General features: G+C 55.3%; 1 protein-coding gene across 9 annotated transcripts in view; it reads right to left on the bottom strand.

Moving 5' to 3' along the window:
• Adgrb1 (adhesion G protein-coupled receptor B1) overlaps positions 1 to 22,104 on the bottom strand; it is a 71,160-nt gene that overhangs the window by 6,320 nt on the left and 42,736 nt on the right. For 6 of the 9 annotated variants that reach the window (XM_031345910.1, XM_031345933.1, XM_031345919.1 and 3 more), the window contains 10 exons: positions 18,582 to 18,723; positions 12,983 to 13,086; positions 11,526 to 11,628; positions 10,732 to 10,882; positions 10,093 to 10,162; positions 8,753 to 8,819; positions 7,025 to 7,110; positions 5,479 to 5,577; positions 2,189 to 2,360; positions 217 to 312 (listed from right to left, as the gene is read on the bottom strand). In XM_031345910.1, coding sequence (XP_031201770.1) covers positions 217 to 312; positions 2,189 to 2,360; positions 5,479 to 5,577; positions 7,025 to 7,110; positions 8,753 to 8,819; positions 10,093 to 10,162; positions 10,732 to 10,882; positions 11,526 to 11,628; positions 12,983 to 13,086; positions 18,582 to 18,723 — 1,090 coding nt within the window. The remainder of the gene's footprint in view (positions 1 to 216; positions 313 to 2,188; positions 2,361 to 5,478; positions 5,578 to 7,024; positions 7,111 to 8,752; positions 8,820 to 10,092; positions 10,163 to 10,731; positions 10,883 to 11,525; positions 11,629 to 12,982; positions 13,087 to 18,581; positions 18,724 to 22,104) is intronic. The other 3 variants (XM_031345952.1, XM_031345971.1, XM_031345942.1) reach the window with 1 other exon arrangement.

Raw genomic sequence — 22,104 nt, 5'->3', positions numbered from 1 at the left:
TGAGGAAGGCAAGAATGCCCCCACCCAACTCACCAATAGCCATTCCCAGCTCAACACCCTGGACCAAGGATTTCAACTTGGCCTCAGTTTCTCCAATTGCAAACTGAGATCAGAATTCATCTAATAGGGCTGCCAGGGCCCAGCAGAACTCTGGGCACAAGGAGGACCTAGAGGTCCCTGGTGGGACAGCTTGTATCTCCAGGCAGTCAGTCCTACCATGAGCTGGGCGTGGCCATTCTGGAAGGAGCCCCCTGAGTCCCCGTTGCCCTCCTCTTGTCGGTCTACCACACGGCACTTCACAGCATCCTGGACCTGGAGGAGGGAAAGCATGTCAACAGGGAGCCATGGCCCCACCTGGTACCTCTGCAAGAAGCCTCCTTGAAGCACACCTTGCGCGAGGAGGAGAGAGTATGTAAAGATGACATTTGCAGCTCCTGATGCTGGGAAGGAGCTGCAGGCTCCACTGGCTGGAGGCCACTGTGAGAATGTAAACCTGAAGCAGGCACCTGGCTTCAGGGCCAGCCTGCACCCTAAAAACCTTTACTGACTGCAGGTGATGAGCCTGGTCCTCATAAGTAGGTTGTACAGGCAAGGCTAAGGCCAGCTACAAGACCAGCATAAATCTTGACAAGTAGAACCGAGAGAAAGGGGCCAATTACCCAGGATCATCAACATGAGAAAGGACACAGGAGCAAATATTACCTAAAATCCAGGCTCTGGAGATAGCCTGCATCCAAGGGTTGAAGGTGGTTCTGGGTGCTCACCCTACCCAACATGGGGCTGTTAGTCACACATGAACTTCTTTTGTTGTTGTTGTTGTTGTTTTGTTTTCGAGACAGGGTTTCTCTGTGTAGCCCTGGCTGTCCTAGAACTCACTTTGTAGACAAGGCTGGCCTCGAACTCAGAAATTCGCCTGCCTCTGCCTCCCAAGTGCTAGGATAGGCGTGTGCCACCACCACCTGGCCACATCTGAACTTCTTGACTATGAGGCTTTAGACAGAGCCCTAGGGCCGGATCCTAGTGGGACGTTCTGCTATTCTTCTGACATCTGTCCTGCTGCCTTCCTGGGGTGCCTACTTTGAGCCAGCTGGTCCTGCAGGCCTCTCCTTCCAACTGATCTCGCCATCTTCCTTCCTGTCTTATATATTAGGCAGGAGAAACCTCCCTCTCCCTGGCCTAGGTCTGAAGTTGCAGTTCTGGAGTTAGGAATGCTCAAGCGCCTTCTCTCTACAAGGTTCACATTCCTTTCTCCCAGGCCACTGCTCATCTCCTAGAAGGCAGAACACTGAGAGAAGGACAGGTCAGGATTGTAACTTCAGAGCAGACCAGGGGCCTTAGAACATGAGAACAGACTTCACTTGCCTGTGGGCTGAAAGCTGAGGCACCTGATGGAGGGGCTATTGAGGATTGTGGATTCAGTGGCTAGATAGCCGGAGCCAGTGGGCTCAGGAGTCTCTTCTCTCCCTGTGAGCTGCCATGGGGCTTGGAGGCTTCTCACAGTAGCTTCCCACAGCTGAGTTACACCTGACTAGCACAGGGATGTGGAAGGGGGCGTAGGCTTTGTTGTGGGAATATTTTTTGCAACTTCAGGCAGCCCTCTTTTCCAGGGTGCTCCTCCAGAGCCTCCCTAGACAACAGTAGCATCTGCCCTCCTCACTGCCTGCTGGCCCAGTCTTTTCTGTCACTTGAGGTCCCCAACCTGGTTCCTGCAGCTACAGTCGATTGTGTTCTCTCATAGCTTCCTGCTTTTCAAGTCCCTCAGCAGCATTCTAGAAGGTTCTGAAGAGAATGGAGGCAACAGGCTCTCTCTAGGCCCTAGCTATGTCCTGGCTCTGTCTGGAGCAGAAGCTGGCCTATTGAGGTAAGATGCACTTCCATCCACAGGGCAGCCTCTCTGAGGCCAGGACAACCACCTGGTCTCACTACTGCCTCCTGCTGGGGGCCATCAGGACATAGATAGGAACCTCATAGTCTCACCTCCCAAAAGGTTCAGAAAAAAAACGCTATAAGCATCTAGCACTGGCTCTCTTACTCCGCCCTGTCAGCTGCAGACCTCCCATAGATGATGGGGTATCTGGGGAAATAAGCTATTTTTTTAAAAGGGGGCCATTCTCAGCAACCCTGGCCATGTGATGGGCACGAGTCCACCACGAGGGACACAGGTGGACCTCAGGCCCAGGACGCCCACCTCTCTGCGCAGAATGCAGTGCACCATCACGATGACAAAGCCCTCCAGCGAGTCAAAGACAGCGAAGAGGATCTGGAAGAGGGCGGAGCGGCGGTCGGTGACAGCAAGCACAGCAGACATCCAGGTCAGCGCCAGCAGCGGTAGCACCACGCAGGAGCTCCACAGGGAGGCCCTGGGGATGGAGGGCATCAGGGCGGCCCCATGGGCGCTCCACCTCTCCTGAGGACACCCCCTTCCCCCCATCCCCAGGCCTGAGGGCTTGGAAGGGACCCAGCAAAGTAGAGGAGTGCTTTGGGAGAGAACTAGGACCCTGTACAGGAGGTTGACGGGAGGGAGACAGACAGGAAGGACACTGGGATGAGAGATGCACAGAGCAAAGCAGCCCATGATTCCATCTTCTAGGCCCTGAGCCCTGGACCCAGAGACCCAGGGCTCCAACTGCAATGCAAGATCGCTGTGGGGAACAGGAGTCAGGGAAAGTACTGAGAGAATGAGAGAAACTGTGAGGGAAAGACAGGACAGACAGTGGACAGTTGGACAAGGCCAGAGGGTCAAAGGAGAGACCAAGACAGACAGAACAGACAGAAGGGTGTTCTTCCTCTTCCGAGGCTGCAGCTGCTCTCCTGGGCCTCAGTGCTCTCCTGTGGCCCCGACCTGTGAGCCACCCCTGCCATCAACCCTCAGTCTCTTCTTGGAGCATCTGGCTGACATAGGGAGCCTAGCAGCCTGAGCCCTCCATCATTACCTGGCCTGCACCTACCACGGAGCTTTTACTCAAGCTCAGTTGGGGACAGTGGTGCTACCTCAAGGTTGTGGGACATGTAAGTGCTTGAGAACTGTGCCTTGGTCCCAGCCCCTGCACTCTGGGGTTCCAGGAGCTACTGTGGCCTGTCTGTAGCCCCTGTCATTGCCAGGAGTCAAGGTCACTTCTCCCTCTTCTCTTGGGGGGATCATCATGCTGTCCCCTCAAAGGAGCAGATAGGAGAAAGGGACTGAACAGAGTGGGGTCTAGGACAGTGGGGCTGATGGGAGAGAGGATCTGAAGGTCCAGTTAGGCAGGGGGTCCCCCAAACTCCCACCAAACTGGAGAGTACAGCTGTGACAGGGATCCTATGGAGAGACTGGCTTTGCAAAGGACACAGCCGTCCTCACCTTTTCCGAGGCCATATGACTGGCTACAGTAGCCCTTTATCATGACCTCTTCCAGGCCTACCTTTGTGCCTTCTGAAGCCATGCTACGTTGACCCCAGGGATCTTCTTGCCCGCAGTCACAGCTATTACCACTTGGTGAACTTAGTAGCCACCAGTAGCCAGGGCATACATGACTGGCTCTCTTAGCCCTGCCCAGATCTCTGTCTGCTCACCTTCCCCAACTCAGGCCCAAGTCAGGAATCAATCCGATGACCCCACCCTTCCCGTGATGTCCTGAAGTATGGACTCTTAAACTGTACCTCATATAGCCCTCACTTCCAGTCAATTCTCATCCCCTTCTTAGAGGGAACCCCATATGAGGGACAAAACCCCACTGGATCCCTGCTGACACCACTCATATTTTTGAAGTGGAGGGTAGAGTGGAGCCTCCCAGCACAGAGCCAGCTACTTCACTTCCTTCTCCCCTGCTGCATAGGTCAGAATGCTTCACCCTGACCCTACCCTATTGTGAGCTCCCCTGTGCCTGAATCTAGAACAGAACAGTGGCAGGCTGGCCCTCTAGTAAATGACTTCCCATCACCAGCACATTCTCAGTTCTATACTGGTTTCTACCATAGCACCGGGCCCAGGGATATCTCCCCTCTCCTTCAAAGCACTCTTTGATCTGGGACCTTGACTCCTCGTGTCACCCGAGTTTGGTGTAGGAACAGACCTTCCCAGCAGCAGAGACCCCTTGGCTTCCCACAAAATCAGCTCTGCCATTTCTCTATTTCCCCTAGGCCACCAGTTTCCAAATCATTTCCCCAGAAGCCCTGAGGAAAAGGAGCCACAAGTTCCCTAGAGATTCAGATACTCCAAGGCAGAAGATCTCCAGGGAGGCCTGGGTGTCACCACCTCTAGCTGCTACCTGACCTTTGGAATCCTGACCCTCAACTGATTGGCTCAGGCTGGACCTGAGTTCATCTGCATTCTACCCAGAAAGACTGCTGGTCCAAAAATCAGGCATCAGGCCCCACAGCCTTGTGGGCCCAGCATGGAAACAGGCCGATCTACTTGGATGAGTCCTAAACCATGCACATCTTTTTACGCACAAAGCCTGAGGTACCAAGAGTCCTGGGTTCCAGTGTTTGCTCAAGAGGGTTAATGTTTGGGGTCACTGCTATTGTTATTGCTATGTCCTGAAGGAGGGGCCTGGACAAGATGAGGTTTTGGTTGGACCTTCTATGCTGAGCTTCACCTACCCAAAACACAGCTATGTTGTCACACCAAGTCAGGTGATCCACACCCCCTTGGGCTCAGTACCCTGTTCCCATGGCCACATCTTCCTGAGCACCCATACAGACACACAACACAAATACCCATGGGGATAACACATACATCTATACACAATTGCCCATGTGTAGTTACATCCTTACAGTTACATGTTTGCAGGCACACACACCCAACACACACATATTCACGCTGACTTACCATTCATTCACTTGCTTACAAGTTCACACTTGCATACTTTTTCCTCTTTTTTTTTTTTTAATCTGCACACACCAGTCACTCTCACTGCCACGTGCAGCACACTGACCACACACCCACTCACATATGGGAACCTCTCTGCACAGCTGCATACTGTAAACATACCCACTCCCACACATAGGCACCATCCCTGTGCATACTGGCACATATATGCTACATACACATCCAATCACTCTTACCCATGAGCAACACTAACAGGTTCATACCCCCCAAACACTCATATATGTACACACTCGCATGACTCCAGCCTCTATCCACATGTCTTATGGAGGTGGGGGCTGAGCTCTGGGCTAGCATTGTTGGGGGACTCAGGGAGTGGCAGGAGGCAGTGCAGGCCCACCCCAACTGACCGTGGAATCAGTCCCATTCTACTACCTTAGCTGCCCCATTCCTTGCCTCCCAAGTATCTTATATGCTGCATAGCAAGCAGGTCTTGAATTGGGAAAGAAGCCTGCAGGCAGAGGGTGGGTAGAGGCCAGGGCTGCCTTGGAAACCCAGAGGGGACTGCAGAAATGAAAGAAATGAAAGAAAAACATAAAAACAAATAAATGTGAGTCAGGAGGGAGCAGAGCCCGTGCAGGGCTGCTCCAAGGTGGCGGCAAGGCACTAACATGGCATTACTGGTGGCGTCGGAGGTGGCTTCGGCCGCAGAGAGGACTCCGCATTCAGCACACGTGAGGGCACGCCCGAGGGGGGGCACGGGCAGCTGACTGCAAGTGAAATCAAAGGCTGAAACAAAAGCAAACAGGTTCCCTCGGAAACGCGAGGCAAGGAGCAGAGATGGCAGCCCAAGGCTCTCAGGCATCTAAGGGACCCAAGCTGAGGGCAGGGAGTAAAATGGGCAGGACTTCAGGCTGCCAGCATCTGCTGACTGACAGCGCGCCTCAGTCTCAGTGTGCAGATCGGCAAGATCTGAAGGAGGCTTTGCTCTCCTTCCTCCTCCCACATAGCCACAGCAGATGTTATCACATGGGCTGCCCTCACAGGAGAGCAGAAATAGACAGGCTGAGCTGTATGACAGCCCTGTCCAGGCATGCCCATGGATGTGTGAGGGGGGTGTGCATGCACACAGCGGGAAGACGATGCCTCCTCATCTAGGCATTGGCCCAGGATACGCATAGCTGGGGTCTGATTCCAGCTCCCAGTTTTTCCCATTTCCTAAACCCCTGTTTACTCTGATAGGAGGGGATTTAGCCATGGAAGCTTGCCCTGTGGCTATTCTGATAGCAAATCAAGCAGGCCAGTGCTGGAGAGTCGGGGGAGACCTTCACATCTCCAACTTCAGCCACAGTTCAACCCACATGTGGTCTGGGTCTCAGACTCTGATGTCGGCCCACTATTCTGGGGTGGACAGCTAGGCTGAGGCTAGAGGCTCAGGCCCAAGCTCTCCGCTATAGAGGTATTCTCAGCACATTGACAGCTCCCTAGCCCGCTCAAGAGCTCTAACCAGGGCCAGAATTCACCAGGTACCCAGGGAAGTCACTGGGCAGAAAAGGAGGAACCAGAAAAAGAGAGACAGTGAGAGACAGAGAAAGACACCAAGCAAGACAGGCACAGGGGGGAGGGCAGGGTAGGACCCCCACAAAGACACCAGCACACCAGCTGCAGGATGTAGAAGGCTGGACAGGGAGAACTCTGGTCAGGGCAAGGCTACCACCCCAGTTTCTGTGACCCCTTGAATGTCCCTGAGCTGAGGCAGAAGTGACCTCCATGTCATCCCTCACTCCCAGGACAACCTACAGAGCAGGTGCCTGAGTAGTGCAGGAGGAACCTTGTCCCATCTCTCCCTAGCTATCCTCCAGTGATAAAGGCACCAGATAGGCAAGACCTCTTGTGGTGGGATTCAGGGAACAGGGAAGAGACGCTCCCAGCCTTGGGTCTGGGGTGCCCTCCCACCAGCCTGAGTCCAGTAGGGGATGTTCTCTTTGAAAAAATGAGCCTCTACAGGGTCCCATCTTGTCACAGGTCAGTTAGGGAAACTGAGGCACAGAGCAAAGCAGAGATCAACCAGCTAGAAAAAGCCTTGTATTCTATGCTCCAGTTTCCCAGCCTGTTCCAGGACACCTGAATTGTCAGGCAGGATTAGGGACTTAATGGTGGGTGGGCTCTGGGTCTTTCCATCCAAGAAGGGCAAGGTGCCAGGGCCACAGGGCCTACCCTGCCCGCTCCTTCAGCTTCTTGTCCGTGATGCCGTCCTTGGACACGAGCTTGTTGAACACCAGGATTCCGATCACCATGTTCACCTGCCGGGCAGAGGCAGGAGTGGGCCAGAGCCCATGGGTGCCTAGATCAGCAGTGACCATGCCCAGAATGTCCAGTCTTCTAAGGGTTACTCATGTGCCCCCACAAATTCGGACCCCAGTGCTGGCCAGGTGGATCCATCTAGAGTCCTGCCCTCAACGTGCGTACACCACCAACACCCCTCCCCTGCTCCCTGATGATGGTAAGCTCCTAGCTGTAGGTGAGTCCTAGGGCCAAGGATGGCTTCCAATGGCTAATACTGGGCACCCCTTGTGCTTGATCTCCTCCAGTTCCACTGACCATCAGCCCCATGAATAATATTCACTGGGTGCCTGCCTCCTGAGAGCTTCTTAGGGTATCACATGCGTCTTCCAAGCTACTAACTAATTTACTACCCAAGATAAAAATCAGTCTTAAGTCCTCTGTCAGAGCCTCCATGCCCTGGGATGCTGGCACCTTGCCCTGTCTTTGGTTATCTCTGCCAAGGTATAGAGTAAGGATAAGGTGTTGCTCAAATCTTACGTCTTGCCCCACTTTGAGAGGATTCCTGAGGGCCTCTAATTACTTTTTTGTAGAAAGGCTGCTAGGACCCCAAAGCCTTGACCTGGCCCTAAGGGGCAAAGGTCAAGGTGGAGAGATACTATGGACTCTTGTGCCAGAGACCATGCCCAGAGGCCCAGGGGCTGACAGTTTCCCTGGCTCTGCACAGTCAGGATTTCATGTACAGGGCCTTGTTTCCTGTTGTAGCCCTGCCTCATAGCTTGCTGACCACACAGCTGGGTTGCAGGTATTCTAGGCCTGGCTACCCTCCTGCAATAGGCTGGTCTGCTTGGTTGTCATAGGATGAGTGGTCTGGACACAGAATCCTATGATGCAGCCCTTGGAGCTTGCTCTTAAATGACGCCTATTCTGGTCCAGCAGCCACCCTCAGAGGCACTGACCAGTTCTATCCACCTGGCCTTCCATCCGGATGCCTTTGAGGAATAAGGAGCAGAGATTCTGGCAGCCATCCAACTGTCTCTACCCACCTATACACTCACCCCAGACTCCAATCTCACACTCTGCAGGGTCAGTCACTCCTGGGCTACCTGGCTACCACACTGACTTGAGCCAAGCTCTCCGACCACCCCGCCCCCACAGAGGGTAAGCTGGGGTGACGAGGACTAGAGCGAGAGCATCCACTCCCATGCTGAGCCAGGCCAGTCCTGGCTCTGGGCCAGTCCCCAGCTAGAGTTCTGAACTCCTCTCCAAATGGGCATGTCAACTGAAAGACCAGGAAAAAGCAAGGTCCCTCTGACACCAGGAAACAAGCAGCCTCAGCTCTTGGCACTCTGGGTGCTGACAGTTGTGGTGGACATGCATGACCTGAGCCAAGTCTACTCAATCCCTGTAGCTTTAGCCATCCATCTGTCCATCTGTCCCCACCTCCCTGTTACTCAACCAAACTCACAAAGACCTCCTGGCAGGTACATATTCAATGCCCAATACCCAGGCAAGCCATGCTCATGGAGATAAGAGGGTGACTGGGACAGGATGAGGGAGCTGCCACTGCTGTTGACCAGATCCCCACAGGCCAGGTAAGGCGCAGGTAAGGAGCCAGGGGTCCAGCCTGGGAGGCAGGGGAGGGGAGGGGTGGGTCAGTACCAGCACGACTGCAGCCGCCGGTCCCACGAAGGCATACAGAAGTCCCCCCTCCAGGGAAAGCCAGCAACTGGGGAAGAAACAAGCTGTCAGAAACCAGCACCGTACCCAAGAGAGAGTAGGCAAGAAGTGTGTCAGGGAGAAGTGTATGAGCCAGGCAGCCATGACAGAAATACGAAAAGTTGCACACACTTTTTTTGTTTGTTTGTTTGGATCCTCAAGAGTCCTCATGCAGACACTACTACCTCCACTTACAAATGCAAGTACGGCCCAGAGCAAGGGTATGCCTCCTCAGAAGCCCTGGGGCTCCCCTCTGTCATCTGTGAGTGGGGCCACTTCTGGCTCTTCTCTCAGAGTCTCTGGCAGACCCTGCATGGGGTGAAGTTCCTGTCCTAGGTCACTAGCCCTATGCTCACTTGCCTGGCTCTCCAAAGCCCTTGGACACCAACCATGATACCAGTAGATCAAACCCTAGAGCAGTGGTGTACTCAACCTTCCCGATGCTGAGACCCTTTAATACAGTTCCTCATGTTATAGTGACCCCCATCATAAATTTTTTTTTGCTGCTTCATAACTGTAATTTTGCTAGTGTGATGAATTGTAATATAAATATCTGATATGCGGGATATCTGATACGTGACCCCATGGGGGCTGAAACCCACAGGTTGAAAACCGCTTCCAGAGAGGATACTCTGTATGCCACAGGCCTGTCCCCAGTTCTGGGCTGGGCATTCTAGCCAATGCTGCTCAACACACTCATCTTCATTCTTCAGAATTCCATCGGTGTCTTTGATGTGGCCCCAGAGCCCTGCCACCCACCTCCCTGGAACTTCCCAGTAAGTCAGGTTTGCTCTGACCCACCCGCTGATGGTTTTAGCCACCCAGCTCCCAACTAGTGTGAGCCAGCCAGCCCTGCAGATCTCTACTCCCCTTTCAAGCTCCACCCTGAGCCTGGGTTCCTACACTGTGCATGGAGTCCACACTGCTTTAGGTCAGCTGTTGTGGTCCCAGAGGCTTCATCTGTGAAACTGACTGACCCTTATAATGCCCACGGGGAGGGTGGTGGATCTGCTGTGCTCAGGGGTTAGTCTCAACACTTCACACATGGAGAGGACGACTCCAGGGGCTCATTGGCTATCAGTGGGTACTGAGGAAGCAGGAGGCTCTGATGGCCCCAGGCATGCTTCTCATCTCCCTGACCAGGCTGGACAGGATCTGATTGCTTAGGAGTGAGAGAGCTGCCTAATGGCCCACCCTCCTAAGCCTGGCTGATACAATTCCAGCAAAGTCAGGCATCTCCCGGGTCTGCAGAATGCTCCTCCATCCCAGCCTGCCCAACTCACTAGTTCATGGTGCTGTAGCCCTTGGCCTTGGTGAATCCCACGGAGATGGCCACCACCAGCGCAGGGAGCCCTAGAAGAGGAGCAGAAGAAGGGGATCAGTCCTGCCATCTGCTTTCCATGTGGGCTGAGGGACAAGCTGCATGAGGGAGGCCCCAAATGAGGCTACTACAGGAAAGAGGTGGACAGGGGTAGGATGGTGCCGGACTGCAGATCAGAGGGCAAGATGCCGCCTGTTACCACTCAATCTCATAGAAAGAGGGTATCCTTTTTAGAGGATGTGTCCCAAGGACTATGAAAGGTACAGTATACTGTCATTGTCATCTGAATGCTGCACTTTCTGGCAACCTTATAAAGGAATGGAAGCTCAAAGAGAGAAGCCAGAACTGCAAACATTGACTCTAGAAGTGGCAGAAACAAGCAGGGGCCAGAACAAAAATGCCAAGAATAGACATAGCCCGTCATGTAACCCAGCCTGCCCATGCCCTGAAGCTCTGCTTATCCCAACCCACTGTATACCCTCTCTCTAGCTGGGTGCCCTCACTCCTGGTCATTAACCCCAGCCCACTGCCCACCCTCACATACCCCAACAGCCCTAGCCACAGTCCACCCTCACCTCCCAATCCCAGCTGCCCTGCTCACCCCAGCCCAAGCAGAGAAAGCGCTTGCGGACGAGCCGGCTCCGGAGGCGGCCAGTGACAGCCATGTAGGATTGCCAGGCCTCGGTGAGCACCCAGCAGAACGAGGACAGGAAGAAGAAGTGCAAGAAGGCAGCCACCAGCGTGCACACAACCTGGGCAGGCAGGGGCCAAGGGGACTGGGCAGGCGCTCGAGGGCTCTCACCCATCCCCTATGTACATGTGGCAACAGATGGGAAAAACCTAGCACCCAAATGACTCTGATACCAGCCACATTCCTAGGCAGGAAGCAATCTGGTCTTCACCCTGAGATGGACCACTGAAGCCTAAGGCCTGGGGTGGGTACTCATCCTCCCCCCACCCCAGCTCCCAGCAAACTGGGCCCAGAAGCCCACTGAGAAGCTCCAGTCAGGTCTATACCTGAGGCCCAGGGGTCAGGGGAGTCACACACTAAGACCCACATCAAGTCACAGCAAGCCCATTGTGACTGTGAGTTTCTGCCATAGCACACAGCAGTGTCTGGGGCTAGACCTTCTTTCTGTCTCCAACACATTAGGGTGGCACATGAAGCCCCCCTCTCAAAGCTTAGCCCCTGAGTCACATTTGGCAAGACAGGGAATGGAGGTCACAGGGTAGGAGTGAGGAAGGGGTCCTAGGAGAGCCCTCACACTGAGATGCCCAGCTCAAGGCTGGCCGGGGGGGTGGGGAACCCCTGTTGGAGGAGCTGTCTTCACTGTACCAGAGAATACAAGGCAGGGCAGGGCAGGGCAGGGCAGGGCAGGGCAGGAGGCTGTCTACCTTGTTGCGGGTCTGGGTCTGCCCGATGAGGATGAGAGCATTAGAAGAGATGATGGACAGGCAGAAGTTGATGAGGATGACGGACCGCTCTGAGCGAATGTACCTGTGAGAGGAGTCAGGGCCTGAGGTCAGCATCTAACAGGGACCATGGTCATGTGGCCTGCCTAAGAACCAGAGTCCACTTCCTCCCTGAAATTACTGCCTGTCATCACCATCATCACCATTGGTCTACTGTCATTACTAACCCCATCATCACCATCACCACCACCACCACTACCACCATTACCACCCCAACCCTTACCACCATCATCTGCCCCACCAGTACCATGTCTACCGTAACCATTACAACCTACATCACTATCATCATCACTACCACGGTCACCATTATCACTACCATCATTCATCTGTCCCCCACTCCCTAAGAAGCCATCAGAACAGTTCCTATCTACAGCTCACAGGGCACAGTGATGCCAGTAATGCTCACTGAGAGAGGGGCTTTAAACACCAAGCTGCCTCCTGTCCAGGTCAGAGCTGAATCCAGCCTCTGAGATCCTGAGGGGCTGTGCAGAGGGAGTCCTATGGGAGGCATTCTGGATGTTCTGCCTTTGGGAAGAACACAGAGGGCACCTGATGCTAGAGGCTGCACAAACTGTCCTCCTCCCTAGTCACATCGATCTCTTGCTGCTGCCTGCAGGCACTGACTGGCACATCAGTTTCGATTACTGGCTACTATCACATGGGGTAGAGAATTGGAATAGCCTGTCACAGGGGTCAGCCATGGCATGGGGAGTCCTAGAACAGCTCTGTGGATAATGACCTTGAATGTACGTCCATGTAAACGACTGGGTGGGACTGGATGCTGGTCAGCATGGAGAGCGCTATCCTACTGGCTCATGCCCATGGTTACATATACACATGTGTACAGACACACCTGTGACCTGAGTGGGCTTCTAATGCCTTAGCCATAGAGGATTCACATAATGCAAGTCTCCTATAGACACGCTTGCCTAGAGTTAAGGCAGGCTGTCCCGCCCTATAACCTACACATTGGCAGATAGGGTCTGCAGTAGACATGGGTCCTGATGATCCTTGTAGCCTTGGGATCCTGGCCCAAGGGGGTTTGCAGGCCCAGGTATGAGAGAACACAGGAATACTGGGTAGCCACGGGAACCCAAGTAAGCAAAGGATAACTGCTCTATGTGCTCAGTTGGGGCCTAGAATCAAAGTTGGTGTCTGTCAAGGCATGTAGTCAGGTGACAATAGGAACAAGGACCTGTATACTCAACATGTCCCCCCATTCTGCCTCTGTGGCCCCCGAGTGACCTAGCAATCAGGAACCTGGAGTGGAAACAGAGGCAGCATGGGACGAAGGATCAGCTGGTCCAGAGTAGATGGTACAAGGGAGAGGACAGGAGGGAGGAAGGGCTGGGTGTCTGGATTTTGGAGCGGGCACCTACCTCCACACAGACACGTAGATGATGACCAGCATGAGCAGAGTGAGGGAAGACACGCCACAGCCCACGATGAGCGTCACAGATGGCACAGTCACCTTATCCATGGTCTGGGAAGCAGGGGAGACAAGGAGTGAGATATGACCCATGGCGAGCAAACAGAGGTCTGGCCCAGGCCCCATGTAGCCCCAGGGGTCTTGTACCCTTCCACCCCCATCCTCTGATTTTCTCTGCTGGGCAGTTTTTGTCCTGTGCTGAGGACAAACCTTTACAAGTATAATGGCAGTCACAGGCCACACCTGGCAATAGTCCTCACCTCTTTCGTATGATAGCCTCTCAGCTCCGGGAGGGTGGAGGAGGCATAGACTCAGCCTTGCACCCACAGTCAGCTCTGTGGCTCTACACTGCCAGGGCCCCAGGATGATGTCCACTCCCAGCTCCCACTATATCTAAACGGGCAGCCAGCCAACACCCCTAACTTCATGGCCAGCCACCCCAACATTCTTCCTACTGTTCCACTTCTCATTGCCTTGCCAAAACTCCTCTTTTTGTCTTCTTCCTGCTCTTGTGAGGAACCTTGATTCACCTCTGTATTTTGATTGTCCCCTCCCTGCTTGGTTCGTTATTCCCAATCCAGTGCAAAGGCCACTGGGATGCCTTGTTTCTCTCTCAGAGTCTTCGCACCTGTGATTCGCTCTGCCCAAAACTCACTTCCCAACTCCACATGACTAGGACCTTGGCCCTTCTGATCTGGCTTATCTCTGCAGGGGCAGGGCCCATAGGCCCCACCATTCTCTACCATATGCCCAACAAAACCCAGAAACAGCAGAAGCTAGCCCTGCTGTGTACACACACACACACACACACACACACACACACACACACACACACACCTGGCACAAGCAGGAAGACTCCTGCTCTGGCCCTAACACCAAGCCTGCTCTTCAGGCCTGCCAGGCACCTAAGCTCCAGCCAAACCTACTCTGGAAAGAGGCTGAACTCCTGCTGAATGAAGTAGCAAGAGCCTCTAATTACCCTAGCGCCCCCCCTCCTGGGCCTTGTAGGAGACCAGAGTGACCAGCCCTGTGTCTGAAACCTCAAAAGTCTCTAGCCATAATTGTGAATGGCAAGTGGAGACATCACTGCATCCTCTACACTGAAACGCTGGACATCTTTCCCCAGGCACAAGCCTTCTAGGATCACACAGTCCTTTCCTTTCCCAATGAAGAACCTGGATCAAAGGTGAGGGGAGACCGGGTGACAGGGACAGGCAGGGGCTGTGGCCAGCAAATATTCCAAAGCTCTGGGAAGGTCACAGTCAACTGAGCAAGTGGCTCACGCCCATGCCACGACTGACTCCACTCTCGACCTCTATGGCCATCTGCCTTGTCTGCCCTCATTAGGCCTGGCAGCCACCAGACATCCCTAGCCTGCTTGCTACTCCCAACTGGCACTCATGAAAGCCTCAGCTCTGTATTCTATGGCGCAAGGGGTAGCAGCAATCTGTGAAGCAGGGGTGCCAAGAGAATGCCAGGCCTTATAAGGAGGGTCAGACTGGGAAGCCCAAGGACAAGAAACGGACCCTAAATCCTACAGAGAAGTCAGGACCAGGCTGGCTCACTGTGGGACATCAGCTTCAGTATCAAGCTCAGCATGCCCGAAGGGCCTTTGCACAGGCTGTTCCCATCACCCATCACTGTCCTTCTGTCCTTCTGTGCCTGGCTCTTCTCATAGCTGAGAGGTCACCACCTCCTAGGGACCCTAAGAACATCCCTTAATGTTCCAAACGGTCTGAACCAGCCTCAGGTTCGCTGCCTGTCGCTTTCTCTCAGGCACTCTGAATAACTCACCAATGGCATGTCTCGGTTGCGCTTTACACCGTTGCTGTCACTTTGTATTCTGTAAACCCCCTATTCTGAGTCTTCACATGGCCTATACACCTCACCTCCTCAAGAGTAGCTTCTGCCCTGCAATGCCATCTTCCTCCTGCTCCTGCCTCACTGTTATCTACAGCTCCAAAGTACCTATAAACTACCCCACCTCAGAGACTTAGATCTAAACTCTGTCACATATTCCCCCATCACCCCTCACCAATAACACATACTTAGTCTTGATCCCAGTCATATTTCCACTCTGCTTCTTCATCTGGCGCGCATACTGATACCAGCTAAACATTGAGCCTTGATCCTTGTCATAGGTTGAGCTCTGGACACAGTCACATATTGAGTCCTGACCCTGGTCACAGGTTGAACTCTGACCATGTACATACACACTAAGCTCTGATTCAGGTCACAGGCTGTGCCACAATCCTGGCCACAAACTGAGCCCTGATCCTAGTTACACTCTGAACCCTGCTCCTATTCACATACTAAGCCCTAATCCTGGTTAGACTCTGAGCCCTGACCAATCCTTTGAACCCTGTTCAAAGTTATGCTTTGAACCCTGTACCTGATCATACTCTGAGTGTAGCCCTGGTTACACTCTGCTACCCGACCCTTCCACATCTGGGCCTGACCCTACTCACACACCTGCCCTCATCCTGGTCACACGCTGAACCCTGATCCTAGTGACATAATGAGCCCTGAGGCAGGTTACATGCTGATGAAAATCCTGCTTACTTACACACAGGACTAAGGCCTGGTTCCCTATCGGCTAAGTCTGAGGCATGTCCTAGGAGCGACGACACCAACAGCTGGCCTCACATTCTGTTTACTATGGCCAGGCTGTGTCGGGCACCATAAACACACTGCCTAGTCCATCCACAAAGCTCAGGCAGGTGGTGCATCCCACTCACAGGTGTGACTCAGAGCAGTTACTCACCTCCCGCAGCCGCAGCCCAGCAGCATCTGCGCCCACACCCTGGCTCCCAGCCAGCTCCTCGCTCCTAGGTCTGTCTCCCTCATAGCATGCCTTGACCAGTTTGCAACCCTAGCTTTGGGTGACATGCACTCTACCTCCACCTCATGTCCTTTAAATAAGAGTTCCCTGAGCCACTGTGTCTGGTACATTGTCTCTGCCCAGGATGAGGCAACTTTCAACTATCTGGTTCAGATGGTCTCCCTGTCAGCCAGGGACAGGAATACCTGTCTCTCTCTGCAAAGGTTATCCTTTGCTTCTTTGCTTGTTTATTCCTGCCAGGGTCTCATCTCCCCTGCTGGTCTCTGCCCTGTCTTTCCTGTCGTCCCTTCCCTTGGTATGAAGCTAAGCCCTCTCTCTCACCCTGTCTACTTTCTCTCCTGTCCCATGCCCCATGGCTCTCTCACATCCCGCATAGCCCTGGCAGCTCTGTGCCTTTCTCACCTAAATGGAATAGCTGTCACCCCTTACCCCAAGCTAGGCTAGTGAACTCCTGTGCACCCCAAGGACCTCACTCCAAACCTGCTTTTTACAAACTCCTTCTAGATGCTGCTTTGGGGGAAGGAGGCTGCTGCCTGCTTCCAAGGGACCCCAGTCTTCCTGAAGACGCCATCAGGTTCTGCCTAAGCTCCCAGCCCCGGGCATTCAAATGTCAGCTTGGGCCAAGTAAGCCAGCTAGAGGTCAGGAAGATCTTAACAGGAACACTTTCTGGTCTCTCTCTTCCAGCATATTAAGTGGGGTCTCACCCCTAGGGAAGCCGATATGGGTGAGATAGGAGGGTTAGGTAGAAAGGAGTTCTGGTGGGAGATAAACAGAAGCCACACCCACGGCAGTCGTCCACCCACCCTCACTCCCTGCTCAAGCCCCACCCCACGCTGAACACAGGCTGCTTTCAAGGGACTCCTGCAGTTGTTAGGAAGGCGGGTTGCTATCACATCACACAAGTAAGGGAAAAGGCTCCAGGAGGTGCCACCTGGCTCGCAACTCAGCTTCTGCTGCCTTGTCTTGCCACAGAGACAGGGAGCTCTGAAATGACACCCTGCAGAGGTACTGTTTTGTGACCACTGACCTGATAGGCAGAAGCCCCCCTCCCCCCCCCGAGCATCCATGGATTCCTGCCACACAAAGCAGAGCTGGGGCAGTCCATCTGCTCCTCCCCCTCAGGGTGGCCTCATTCTCCCTGTCCCAGGCACTTATCATGGTCAGCTCTACCTATGAAGGCTCCACATCCAAGCCCTCTGCTCACTCCCAGCATCAGGAGCGTCACACCAGCTATGGCTGCTCCAGGGGTCCAGCTCACAACAGTGCTCCTCTCTAAGGACAAAGGACCTCCCCTTCCTTTTACAAGGGAAACTGAGACTCTAACAGACAGAAGGCCAATCCAGGATAGCGCTATGTGTTAAGAAGCAAGCCCATTTTTTCCAGTCTTCAACTCCGATCTCCTACAGCCCAATCCTGGGCTGGAACAAGGGAAGCAGGAACATGGCGTCTGCGATTCTCCCTGTTCTGGTCTTACTTCCATGTCCTAAGGCACAGCAACATAGGAGCCCAGGCTGGACTAACACTGCCCAAGTCAGCCTCTAGAAGTCCTGGAATAAACATGCAATGGCTGTCTATATAGAAGCCACCTCTTGCACGGAGTTTCTAGGGTGGCCCTAGTCATTGCCCTTGTCTTGCCCACAGACCTTCCAATATAGGCAGTCCCACTGAAGGATCTGCCCAGTTAGAAGGCACACGGGACCCAGACTCACCATGGGACCTGGGACTGGCCCTTCTTGGCCACAGATTCTATGACTATCAAAGAGGAGTTTGGTAGAAACTACTGAGGTTCTGGCCGGCCATGAGACCCCCAACTGACATAGTATGCCCTTCTCACTTTCAGAGAATGAGAGTGTGTCCAAGCATCTACATGGAGTTTGGGTTCTCAGAGGGCCAAGATCTGTCTGCCCACATCCAGGAGATCCAAGTCCTCTCCCCCAGAGTCGTCCATTCCAACCCTGGGGGGCCCCTTCCACAGAGGGCTGGGCTGGGCTGGGCTGGGGCCAGGGCTCAGTCAGACCCTGGCTCTTTCTCTTCCTGGGCCATTCTGGCCCAAGAACTCTGCAGCTCCAGCTCCTACCCCCACTCTCCTGGCCTTCTTGGGGCTGTAGGGACCGGAAAGCCCACCAGTCTAGAGGGCTGGGCCAGCACCCAGAGCCCCAGGCAGCAAGCTGGCCTGAGATGCTGTCACCATAGAAACCAGCAGCCCCCACAAGAATCACAGGAACAAAAAAAGGAGGCCCCTGAGACCATGGGGCCTGTCTAGGGACTTGGGCCAGGCCCAGCATCCTCAGCCACCCCCAGAACCCTGCCTGGGGACACAGCCACCTCCGCAGCCCAGGCTCCACTGGGGCGGGGGCAGGCAGAAGCGCTGTGCGAAGGAGCTCCTCTTCTCCGTTCTCTGGCAAGCTCAGCGAAGGGGTCCACGAGGCCCGCCTCCCAGCCCCAGTTCTAAGGTCTCCAAGGCCCTAGGCCTCCAAGGAGAGTGGAGACAGGACCCACCTGACAGTCACTTCCTGAGGGTCTCTAAACTCCACACTGCCACCCACCAGGCTCCCACTCACCATCTCCAGGACTTCAACGGGACACTGTGGCTGCCAGGCGCTGAGACCCCTGGGGGGCCGGGCCTGGCCCTGCGCCTCCCGCCCGCCCGCGCTCACGTCCCCGCCCGCGTCCCGCGCCCCGAGCCCCCCGGCGCCCGGGTCTCACCGCGTCGGCGCTGAGCTGGGCTAAGATGGCGAAGGTGGAGAGCCGGTCACACAGGCAGCGCGTCCGGAGGGCATCGAGGGGCACCGTGCGGCAGCCGCGCCACGACCAGGGCCCGAGCTGCGGGGGGGCGGAGGAGGAGGGTCTGCGGGCGGCGGGACGGGAGACAGCGTCAGCGGCGGCGCGCGGGCCCCGCGCCCGCCCGGCCCGGCCCGGCCCGCACCTGCGCCCGCCGCGCGATCGCCCCGCCGCCAGGACCCGCCGCCCCGGCGCCCATGGCCGCGCTCTGCACCGCCCGCCGCGCGCTAGAGACGCGGAGCGCGGCCCGCGGGAGCGCGGGCCGCGGGAGCGGCGGGAGGGAGGCGGGAGCTGGCCCGGGGCCCGGCCGCCCCGCCCGCCAGCTTGCCCGGCCGCGAGCCCGCGCGAGCCCGAGGCCCTGGCGCGGGGACGCGCGAGGGGCCGTCCCGGAGTACCCCAGCCTCACAGCCCAGGGCTCTTCGGAGCTGGTGACCTTGGGATGGCTCCATCCCGCGCGGCCGCGCGGCTGCATCCTCCAGGACAGGCCGCCAGGGAATCTGCGGCTCCAAGTCCCGGACTAGCACAGCCCTCCCTGCAGGGAGCTGGCCAGCTGCTGGAAACTTCCCTCTGCGCGCTGACCCTGGCCCCTCCTGCTGCCTCCAGGCCTTCCGCTGGCCCCATTTCAGTTAAGCAAAGTACTAGGCTATGCTCTGGGCGCACGGGGATCTGAAGGATTCCAGCAAATACCCCCTCCTCCCCTGGGGCCTGCCAGGCAGTTCTCCGAACAGAAAGTTACCAGCTTCCATCCTTCACCCTCTGGCCCTGGGGCTGAGCTTGCCCTGCAGGAAGCGCCAGGGGGCACCTTTTTGGAACTCAGTCCTGTTCCTGTCCCAGAAGCATCCCAGGATTTGGGCTAACAAGAGTCCCAGGTGGGAGTGGTCTCTTGAACCCAAGGCCAGGAAGGCTTCACCCTTTCCAAGGCTAGTGGAAGGCTTTGGGAGGTCAGCCAAGTGTCCTCTCTGTGCACCCAGGAAGCCTTTAGGCTGTAGCTTCCATTCCTAGCCAGAACAATGGCCTGAGGCCTTTTCCAGGCCACTTCCAGAGTGCCAGTGAAGACTATAAAATCCATAGACAGGACTGGGCCTGCCTAGCTACACCTGCGGTGGGTTTTCTTTGTCTGGTTGCCTTCCCTGGTGGCATTGGAGAGCTGCCCTGTGCACAGCCCTAACCAACACACAGCCCTGACTGCACATACATACTAAGAACAAGAAGATTAGCCAGATACCTGGGTTCCCACAGTACCTCAGCTGCATCCTACCTGCAGGAGCACAGTTACTTTCACCCCCTTGTCTCGGTTTCCTTGTCTCTAAAGAGAGGATGGTCCCCCAAGACGGCACAGGGCTGCAGAACTCAGTGCCTGATCGGAATACACGCTGGCAGCCAACAGCAGCTTCAGCTGTCAGGAGTCTAAGCCCTCACTTAATTCCCTTTACTTCCTTCCCCCTCTTCTCAACAACCCAGTGAGTCAGGCCCAGGGAGACAGGACCCGCAGCATCTGCATCTCCCTCAGGGACCCTCTGCCCCTGAGAAAGAATTACTCCAGAGAACCCCGACAGGTTATGGGCTAGCCCAGGAGCTGCAGCGCTGCTCTGAGCTTTGTGAACTCCTCTCCATCCCCTATGCTTGTTAGCTCACTCTGAGATGCCAGTGCAAGCCGAGCTACAAGGTTCCTGGCCCATGGATGCCAGGATTTGAGGCCCACGGCTCTACTTGAGGGCCCTCTTTTTCCACAGCGAGAGAAAGAACACAGAGTAGATAGAGGGCAAGGAAAGGTCCTCCAATTGCAGAATCTTTGCCCTCAGGAAAGCCTCCGAGCCTTGAGACCCTGTCCCATCAGAACAGGTCCCCAGAGGGCAGCCATAGTATCAACTCCAGGGAACAGAGACTACCATGATCAAGTACCAGCCTGTTACCCTGCACACATAGCACTATACGTCCCTGGCTATAGCTCAGGACAAACATATATTAGCCCCATTAGAGAAGACTACAGATCCTACCGGGAAGGAGCTAGGGTACAAAGAGGACAGCAAAGGAAATGTGGGTTCCCCCCTCCAAGGCCCCTTGCTCTGAACAGTACTCCAGATTCTGCACCATCCTTTGAGGTTTGCAAAGATCACGCTTGTGTGCCAGACATGCCCATGGCTATCTCCCTCCATGCCCACCCTTCAGGTCAGGAGCCATGGAGTCCTGGTTCTCTCTCTCTCTCTCTCTCTCTCTCTCTCTCTCTCTCTCTCTCTCTCTCTCAAGGTTAGGAGTGGCAAAGGGACAGTCTCATGCCACAGACAACAGACCAGACACAGAAGGCCAGCACAGACTAACAAATGGCATCAGCATGCACACATTCCAAGAAAGCCCTGTGTGCTGTGCCAGCATGCCGCCGCTGGCCTGTCCACATTGTTGGCCATGTGGCCACTCTTTAGAACAGGACACTGAGCTCTGAGCTATGGTACCTGCCTGATGGCTGCTGGGAAGACCTTAAAGGACAGCACCTGAGGCAGGGTCGGGGAAACGAGGCTGGCAGCCTGGCAGTTTCCCAGACACCCTGTTGGGTCTACAGGGCGCCAGACTGGCCACTGCTGGCCACCACCTGGGAGATCGCCAGCCCGAGAGCCAGAGATGCCAGGATCTCTGGCTGCGCCACCAATTAGCTTAGCCTCCTAGGGGCAGGGGAGGAGTGGCTGCCGCCTTACCCAGCTGAGGGTCACCAGGGCCAGACTCTCCAGTTCCAGGCTGTGGGAAGCAGAGAAGGTACCTGTGTGGGCCCAGAGACCCAGTCAGCCAGCTGGGCTTGGCATGGAAAGAGGGCAGAGCTAGCCTCTGTAAGTTGCCCAGACTGCCATATGGGCCCGCCTCTGCCTGCCTACCTCTCTAGTCAAGTGCCACGTGTGTTAGGAGTATCGTGGGCACCCCACGTGCAGCCGAGGGACAAGTCCTCTCCTCACCTCCCTCCCCAGCTTCCGCTCTGCTCTGAGGCACCTGTGTGTTTCATCTTCCATTCTCTGCTGCGGCCTCGGGTCAGCTTTGTAGATGCTCAAAGGAAGCTGTGTGGGTGCAGCTGACCACACAGCAAGATGGCAGCGGGGCCTAGATTCCAGCTTTTCTCCACTGCTGCCCCCAACTGTCCCCATCTGAACCCTGGCTGAAAGTAGATCTGATCAGGCCCTTTCGGCGACCCAGAGTCCAGATGGGCCCCAAGCCAGAAGGAGAGCTCAGTCTGAGAGGTTACAGAGCTACCCCCAAAGCCCTGGACCACAGGCATTTCAGCCCAAGTGTGGAGGTTGGCCCAGGTGGTGGATTCTTGTACTTTTGACATGCTACCTGTTGAAGGTGTGTGGGGGGAACCCAAACCCCCTTCCATAACATTTTGGTTCTTAACAGCAGGAAGTTCTTCCCCAAGCCTGACTGAAAGCCACCCTGCTGTGTGAATCTCTACTCTCAAGTGCAGCAC

The sequence above is a fragment of the Mastomys coucha genome, unplaced genomic scaffold (assembly GCF_008632895.1).
Source record: "Mastomys coucha isolate ucsf_1 unplaced genomic scaffold, UCSF_Mcou_1 pScaffold11, whole genome shotgun sequence".
Taxonomy (NCBI): Eukaryota; Metazoa; Chordata; class Mammalia; order Rodentia; family Muridae; genus Mastomys; species Mastomys coucha.
This window is presented reverse-complemented; position numbering and strand designations above follow the sequence as displayed.